General features: G+C 36.4%; 1 protein-coding gene across 1 annotated transcript; it reads right to left on the reverse strand.

Annotated features, from left to right (window-relative positions):
- Nucleotides 1-890: 890 nt before the first annotated feature.
- DFA_06443 (uncharacterized protein) lies at nucleotides 891-8,462 on the reverse strand (the record flags this gene model as incomplete). Its single annotated transcript, XM_004362087.1, has 6 exons — nucleotides 891-2,899; nucleotides 2,969-4,771; nucleotides 4,870-5,566; nucleotides 5,652-7,043; nucleotides 7,128-7,787; nucleotides 8,415-8,462. 6 exons carry the CDS (start codon nucleotides 8,460-8,462, stop codon nucleotides 891-893), a joined length of 6,609 nt encoding a protein of 2,202 aa, XP_004362144.1.
- Nucleotides 8,463-9,048: the final 586 nt, after the last annotated feature.

Raw genomic sequence — 9,048 nt, forward strand, 5'->3', positions numbered from 1 at the left:
AAACCACTTTTAAAAGGAGTAATAATAATTCCATTGTTGGGTTGTTGGTTGGTTTTGGTTGTTTGTTTGATGATGATGAAGAATAACAATGATATGTATTTATGTATGTATGTATGTTACTCACCCTGCTGTAATAATCCATTGTCGTTGCTTGTTATTTCTTCAAAAAAGGATAGGCATCAAAGTTATATTATACACAGTAGCTAGCAACTCTCTTTGTTTGTACTTTTATTCGCATACATTGAATAACCCAACTCTATGACTTATTCTTTATAATTATAACAACTAATATGTATGCAAGCAAACGAATGATTATATTATAATATATCAATATAATAAAGTTAGTATTATTAATATTAATATTAATAATTAGTATTATTAGTATGAATGATTTAATCGTTTGATTGATTGATTGATTGATTTGATTATAATCATATAACAAGCTATGCATACATACATACACACAAGCATACACACAGGCAGTCGACATTGTTTTAAGTTTCATGACTTATTGTTTATATAATCATTAGGATGGAGTAGTAGTAGTAGTTGTAACCAATCACATTATGATTAAAGAGAATAGAGTGAGTAATGGGATAGTGGTAGTGTTATAATATTATAATTATAATTATTGGTTAGACACAGACAGATAATGAACAAAAAAAATATTTTTCTATCTATCACTAGCTAGTTGGGTGGGATGTTGGGGGATCTTTTACCAAAAATAGAAATATAATAATATTATTTAATAAAATCTATTTATCTATCTATTATATCTATCTATTCAAAACCAATATCTGAATATTATATTTATTATTATCATGAATGTTAGATGATTGATTGATTGATTATTATTATTTATTATAAAAAAAAGTAAATTATTATTATTATTACCATGGTTCAGTAAGTTGCATCCAATGCTTATTTTCAATGTGGTGATTATGGAATTCACTTGGGTCTACTTGATCTAGCTGTTGTGCGGTAGGTCCTTCTGCAAATTCATCTTTGGAATCACCAAGGAATATAGACCACCAATCCCTATTTGCTTGTTTCATTCCTTCTTTCATTTCTTCATGTTCTCCCTTAAACTCTGGTTGACTGTAAAGTACTGCACAATGTGTTACACATCCTGTTGTTACTCCTGTCGTTGTAACACCTGTAGTTGTTGATGTACCTGTTGTCGTTGATGTTCCAGTCGTCGTTGATGTACCAGTCGTTGTTGATGTTCCAGTAGTTGTTGAGGTACCTGTAGTCGTTGATGTACCTGTTGTTGTTGAGGTACCTGTTGTTGTTGATGTTCCTGTCGTAGTTGACGTACCTGTAGTCGTCGACGTACCTGTTGTTGTTGAGGTACCTGTTGTTGTTGATGTTCCTGTCGTTGTTGACGTACCTGTAGTCGTCGACGTACCTGTTGTAGATGTTGAAGTGCCAGTGGTTGTCGAAGTACCAGTAGTTGATGTTGACGTACCAGTAGTAGTTGTATTTCCAGTGGTTGATGTACCTGTTGTTGTCGTCGTAGTAGTCGAGTTGGATGTAGGAACACCGGTGGTAGTTGTTGTTGAAGTACCAGTGGTAGATGTTCCAGTGGTCGTTGTTGTATTTCCAGTGGTTGATGTACCTGTTGTTGTCGTCGTAGTAGTCGAGTTGGATGTAGGTACAACGGTAGTAGCGGTTGTGGATGTTGTTGAAGTTGTTCCAGTGGTTGAAGTTATTCCAGTGGTTGAAGATGTTCCGGTTGTTGAGGTTGTTCCAGTGGTCGATGACGCAATAGTTGCTCCAGTCATTGATCCAGACATGGTTCCACCAGTCACAGTTCCAGTGATCGTTCCTGTGCTGCTAGTTCCCGTTCCTCCAGTGACAGTTCCAGTGATAGTACCTGCAGTTATGGTACCAGTAAGCGATCCTGTGACTGACCCTCCACTAACAGTTCCAGTGATCGATGATGCAGTCACTGTTCCAGTGATCGTTGAACCGGCGATGGTTCCAGTGATGGTACCTCCAGTGATCGAGCCGGATATTGTGGATGTTGACGATGATGAGGTCGTGGATGCAGTCGTACTACCAGTAGTTGTGGTAGTTGTAGTGGTACTGGTCGTACTAGTAGTCGTTGGATCCTTGATGTATGTAAAGGTTGAAGTACCAGACTGACCATGGAATGTTAACTCTACAGTAGCAGGGCCGGCTTCACCAGCTGGTACTGTGCATTGAACAGACACTGAGCTTATTACAGTTATACCAGTACAATCTTTTCCACGTACCTTTACAGTTGGATTATCACCGATTAAACCAAGATTAGTACCTGTCAAAACAACAGGGGTTGCTGTGTTTTCCTGACCTACTGGAGGAGCAACCATAAACATAGGAGACATGTATTTAAATTGATTGTTGGTGTTGCTTGTATCGCCATCAACTGTTACCTTGATGGGAATATTGGCACCTCCACCTTTGGGAAGAGTAAATACAATCTGAGTATCGGTAGATGACACAACTGTCGCCGACGCACCATTAAAAGATACAGTTGGTGATTTATCACCTGTTGGTTTAAAGTTGGTTCCAGCCAATGTAATTGGTATCATACCATCAACTCCACCAGTATTTGGTAGAACCGATTGGATATTTGGAGAACCATAATATGTAAATGTAACGTTCTTTTCTTCATTTTCCAAATCTAATACTTTAATGGTCACAACCTCACTCTTTTCAGATGATGATGTTGGTGTCTTGCATGTTATCTTGGTTTCTGCAGTGACAACTGTCACACTTGTACATGCACCAGCAGTTCCAATAGTCACAACAATCTTTGATGCATCTGATCCAAAATATTTACCAACTAGTGTAACATCTGTTTGTGATGACATTTTACCTTTATTTGGATCAATCGATTCTAATATTGGTTTCTCTGTAAATAAATAAATGATTAATAAATATTATCTTTTAATTGTTAACATAATTATATGTATTAACATACTCTTATAAGTAAAGTAGTTGTTTGATGGTGATGATTGACCACCAACTACAATATTAATAGATAGATCTTTTCCATCTCCATCTGGTACTTTACAAATGACTGTATTTTCATCTATCCATTGTACTGATGAACATCTAGTTGAAGCAATTGATACACTATTTTGAGGGGTTTGTCCTTCTTGATTGATTTTATCAACCATCGATGCTGGGATGAAATTCTTACCCTTGATCGTAATATTGTTACCTGCCAATTCACTGTATTTGACATTATCAAGAGTAGGACCAGTGTAGTTGAATGATCCATTGACCATTTGACCTCCAATCGATATTGAAATTGGAATGTTTTCACCAATACCTGGTGGCACCTGACAATGTATAATTGATGATGAGACATAGGTTACATTTGAACTGTTGGTTCCATTGATTGATACATATGTATCAGTACGACCAGTCACATTGAATCTTGCTGGAACAAAGTTTTGACCATTAATAGTTATTTGTTGTCCCATAGTATCACTATTAGTCACACTAGTAAGATTAGGTGCATTATAACTAATTGTAAAGGTATTGGTTGCATTGTTGGTGAGGTTTTGAGTACCAATGTAGATTTGTATTGGTAGGTTCTTACCAATACCAGGTGGGATTGGGAATAGGATCATAGATGAGTTTTGATAGTTGACTTTGGTTTGATCGATATTGGTATTGTTGTTTTGGCTTGTTGGTGGTCCATCTAATCCAACAATAGTCATATTGGTTATATTGGTTGGTCCTTGTAACGATGTTCCATTCAAGTATTCATTTGGGACAAAGTTGAAACCAGTTACTGTGATGAGAGGACTGGTTCCAGATCCATCGGTAGAGCTTGTGTTTTGTGATAGACCTAGCATGGTTGGAGGAAGGTATCCAAATGGTTCGTTGCTTTGTAATGACTGGTTGGTTGCAAGGATGACTTGAGCCAATATACTGTTACCAATACCTGGTGGAACTGTACAAATGTAGCAATCAAAGTCGACAGTCTTGCGATACGTATCTTTCATCACAATGTATGGGTCAAAGTATCCATTGTAGTAGGGATCGGTTGGTACTGCTATAGGTTGTCCAGCAGCATTGTAATATTGTTTGTCATAGTAACACGACTCGTCAATCTCGCAGAAATCAAGCTCTACAGTAGAGTGTATCTTGACAGTGATTGGTTCACCTGGTCTTTGACCCAAATCAGTTCCAACAACCCATATTGGACCCTCGTCAGATGTGTTGGTTGGTTGTCTAATGATTTGTAGTAATGCACCATCCTTGTAGTTTAGAGTTGGACCTAATACTACATAATTGTCAATTGATACACTTGTTCTTTGATTCTTTCCCATTCCAGGTGGAGTGATACAAATCGCCTGTGTCTCGCTGACAAGTGTTGTAGTCAAACAATCAACCCGGTCAATTCTAGCTTCAAACAAACGTCCAACACCAAAGTTTGTACCAGTAAACGTAATCGATTCGTTTCCAGCAGTCTTGAGGTCAGTGGTTGGTGACACTGATGATATCGTCGGTTTGGGGAATACCATCGAATATGGATGTGTTATCTGTGGACCTGCAACTTGCACACTAACTTGTACTTCCCCACCAATATACTTTGGTTGATTGATGATGATTCGGTCACTTGTCGATCCATAAGTCACAGAACTGGCAACTTCGCTATTCCCATTGAAAAATATTTGGACATCCGATACAGTTGATTGAGGTGACAATAAATTAGTACCTGTAATAGTCAATGCTGGAGAATTATAAACAACTGTGGAAATTGTTGGTTCTAAAAAAATAAATAAAAGTAAAAGTAAAAGATAAATAATTGGTTAATATGAATAAATATATATATTTGAATATTTTTATGATGTGATTGATACATACTAGCATAAACAAAAACATAATGTAATTGTTCTTGAGGTAGAATTGAATTAATATTAGAATATTGAATTGGAAGTATACCGATTGATGATGGGAATGAGCAAGTATAGGTGTTTTGGTTAACTGGTGGTTTGTTGATAGTACATGTTAGATTACCAACTTTAACTTGTACACCTGTATCACCCAATTTGACACCGGTGAGTGTGATGGTGGCTGTGGCAGATGCTTGATTGGTTGGAAGTGTTAAAGGTTGAATTGATGTAACAGCGGGACCACATGGACAATAATCAAATGGTTTATCGGCTAAAAAGTCAGCCAAAGTTGATGGATTAAAAGAACAAATCAAACCATTCAATGTGACAAATGCCAATCCTTCATCAGTTGTTTGATTTCCCTTGGCAATGAAATGTGATACCAATCCATTAAACACTCTTCTCTGGGTAGCTTGATTGATTTGCATTTTAATTGCTTGTGTGTATAATCTAATACCACGATTATTAGTGACAACTGTTCCATTTGGTGTTCCGATATTACATCTTGACAATTCAACAACTCTTTCAAAATCTTTAATCACTTGATGGTTCTCTTTAAATGTAATATACATGGGTGAATTTAGGAATTCTTTTGGTCTATCATCACTGACCCAATATGATAGGAATCTTTGTATTTCCTTGGTTGTTAAATCTCTTTCACATGTTTCCTTTATAAAAATAAATAAAATAAAAATTAGTTGACAAAGATTATTATTATATTATATTATTATTATATTTGTGTATGATACATACAGTTTCATTTGAGACGCATCTATTACATTTGAAAATATAATTATAATTCATTTGATGTTTGATCATTGACGAAATGGGTGATACTGAAGTACTGGTCATGGCTTGAGTGAATGATATCATGTCGATGGGTTGTGTCTTTGTCCATGACTTGATTACTTTGAGGATTAATTCAATATCTACACTAATGTCATTGGTGTAGGCACTTTCTTCATCATCATTGTTACCATCCATCAGATCCCAAAGGAATGCTGTTTGGTATCCTTCTGACAACAAACCATTCAATTGTAACAATTCACTTCCAATAAACTTGTCCATGTTGGTTGATGTATTTGTACCACATGAATAGAATGAATCCAATACATCATTGGTCAACGATGGGAATGTTAACCGACGTAATGCCATTGATAGGGAGTTGACCAGCGATCTAAGGAATGCAACCTCTTTGCTGACTGATAATGTGGCTGGTGATGTTGGTGTCGTTCCATTGGTTGGGAAGACGTCATTCCAAGTACTACCAAATTCAGGGTTAACAGAATCAATCATTCTAAATACAAATGCTCTTAGCACTTGTTCCATGCAAAACTTTCCATCATTCAAATCGATTGATATCCATGGATGGTTGACAGAGTACCCAATAAAGCTAGCAATATTGGTTGTTGGATTGAATGACATGGTTTGGTTGAATGAGATGGTTGTATTGGTTGTGTTGGATATTTGTCTTGGCCAATGATCCATCAATTGAGATACAGTCTTGAAGAGAAGTAGTATGTTGTCATTGACAGTAGTATCTACACTTGGAACAAACAATGTACTACTCTGTCGATTAACACCGAATGACATTGTACCATTACTATTCTGGATAATAGTAAGATCACTACTTGTGAGTAGTACAGTTGTATTGTCAGTTGGTAATGTGTAACCCTGGAATGCAAACATACCAGGTTTATTAATATGAACCAACCCATCATTATTAATAGTTGACATTGCAACAGTTGCAAATGGTAAAGCACTATCAATAAAACCATCAATATATGGTTTAAGATGTGTTGATTGATTGGTGAGATGTGTCAAATCAAACAATAGTTTACCATAGAATGATGTGTAGTTGAATGTATTGACTAATTGACAAGTTGATGGTGTTGTACAAGTTTGAGTGATATACTTTGAAACACTATTATTGAAATATTGAATGGTCAATGGAGATACATTCAAAAGACAAACAACCGATCCTGGATAAGTAACATCAGTCAGGTTATAATCACCAACACAAATTTGATTTGTTGTTGTTGAGAATCCCAATCTTGCATGATCAATTGAACTGTCCCATGATCGTCCATCCATCATTCTTGATTCTGTTATACCTGTAAATCCAGCAACTAATGGTGCTTTCACCTAAATTAGGGATTAAAAATAATATTGTTAATTTGATTTTAAAAAAAAATGATTATACTTTTTTTTTTTTTTTTTAAGACATACAGGTAAAATTAAAGATAACTTTAAATCATTCCACATGGTTGATCCATAGGTCATGTTTGTACTTGCTTCTTTAAATGTATTTGAGGAAGAAGTTGGTGGAGATGTGGTATGATCATAGTTTGTATTATAAATACGAGGTTGAGCCAACTTTAAGTTGGTCAAGAGTTGGGCTTCATTGGTTTGGTAGCAGAGGAATACATGTCCAAGTCGAGTTGACTCTTTGGTAAACCCAGCGGTATGGTGGTCAAGTGGATACCAACAGTCGTAAGGCAGTGATGAGTTGGTGGCTGATGTTCCGTTACATCCAGTGGTGGCACTTGGTAGAACGGTCGAGTTGAATCCGGGAGGAGCACCATCGATTGGAATAGGGAAGCCAGACTTGGAATGCTTGATATGTACACCTTGACCACTTTGCATGTAGACTATACCTTTACCAAGATAATTGTTTTGGTATGGTGTCCACCCAGTTGGAAATAATCTGTTGGTCTCTTGATCACCAGACAAGTCATTATAGTATGGTTCATCGTTGTAAAAGAGGTATTTTAGGGTGGAAGCAGATGTTGACAACTGACCAAATGTTTGAGCAAGACATGACTTGGAGTCAGTGATGGAGGGCTGGAGTACCGGTACGACAGACGTGTTGCTGTCAATATAGAGGTACTGGTTAGAGTTGGGGATGGTTCTGGCAATCCACCAGTCCACCTGTTCACCCGATGGCGAGATACACCCAGGTGGAGTAGTTGAATGGACCACCACCGCCACCATACTCTGGATCAATAAAAGAATGATGATGATTGTGATTGTCATTGATGATATATAATGTATATAAAACCTAACCATAATTACTTGAAGTTATTGATGATGTTATAGTTTTACAAACATGTGATTGAACAAAAAGAAAAAGAATATTATAATATAATGTAAAGAATTAAAGAATAATAAAGTTGTATAATAATATAATAAAGTTGAATTGTTGTAGTTGTTTGTTTAAATGATTAAAGCAAAGACATGTCAGAGATTGATTGATTGATTGATCGTCTTTTCTGAACAGTGATAACTATGCACGCGACCAACCAACCAACCAACCCAAGCAAAGGGGTTCTATCGTTGTCATGTTACAAATACTTGCATGTGTACCATCCATCCATCCTTCCTTCTTGTGAGATAGACGTACACGTATTCTGCATATATATACAACAACAACATTGGTATCTACAACTCATTGAGTTGGTGGAAGGATCGCATTTGATTGCTTTTAGATCTAAATGTAGTCTACTACTACTAGACTTTGATTGATTGTGTTGTTGTTGTTGTTGGTGTAGTTGGTAATGACATTATTGCAAGATGACTTTAATTCCATTGTTGGAAGGATAGACTACAACAAACAAACAAACATTCCTATCAGTCAGGATGCCACATTCTTATGCTTTGTTGTAAATCGGGCAGCTACCATATGATCATAAAAATGGGTGCAGATGACCAACCCCCTCTCTTAAAATGAAATCTAATTTTTAAATGTGTGTCTTGGTGTCCCACAAGAGACAACCACAAAAAAGGGAGATCGTTGTCATATTATAACTTCACACAAACACACATATACATATGACACAAAGCATTCTACTACTCTCATCATCATCATATGACACTCTAACAACAAATATTATTATTGTAAACCAATCAAATCAAAACGATCAACAACAACAACAACAAGTCAGTGTGCAATGTGACGACCGTCCATGGATCACGACGACGACGATCATATGATTGATTACAATTGTAGATTGTAACTGCGACCAAGGTCTGTTGCTTGCTTGCTTGGCAGGGACAACTATAATTATGATGATCGGTCAGTGTAATTTGGACAGACACGTTGTTTTAACAAGACATATTATGTTAGGTATAATATATTGACTGAATCACG

This window comes from Cavenderia fasciculata (assembly GCF_000203815.1).
Source record: "Cavenderia fasciculata unplaced genomic scaffold Scf_Dfasci-G-p-12c09.r1-3, whole genome shotgun sequence".
Lineage (NCBI taxonomy): Eukaryota > Evosea > Eumycetozoa > Acytosteliales > Cavenderiaceae > Cavenderia > Cavenderia fasciculata.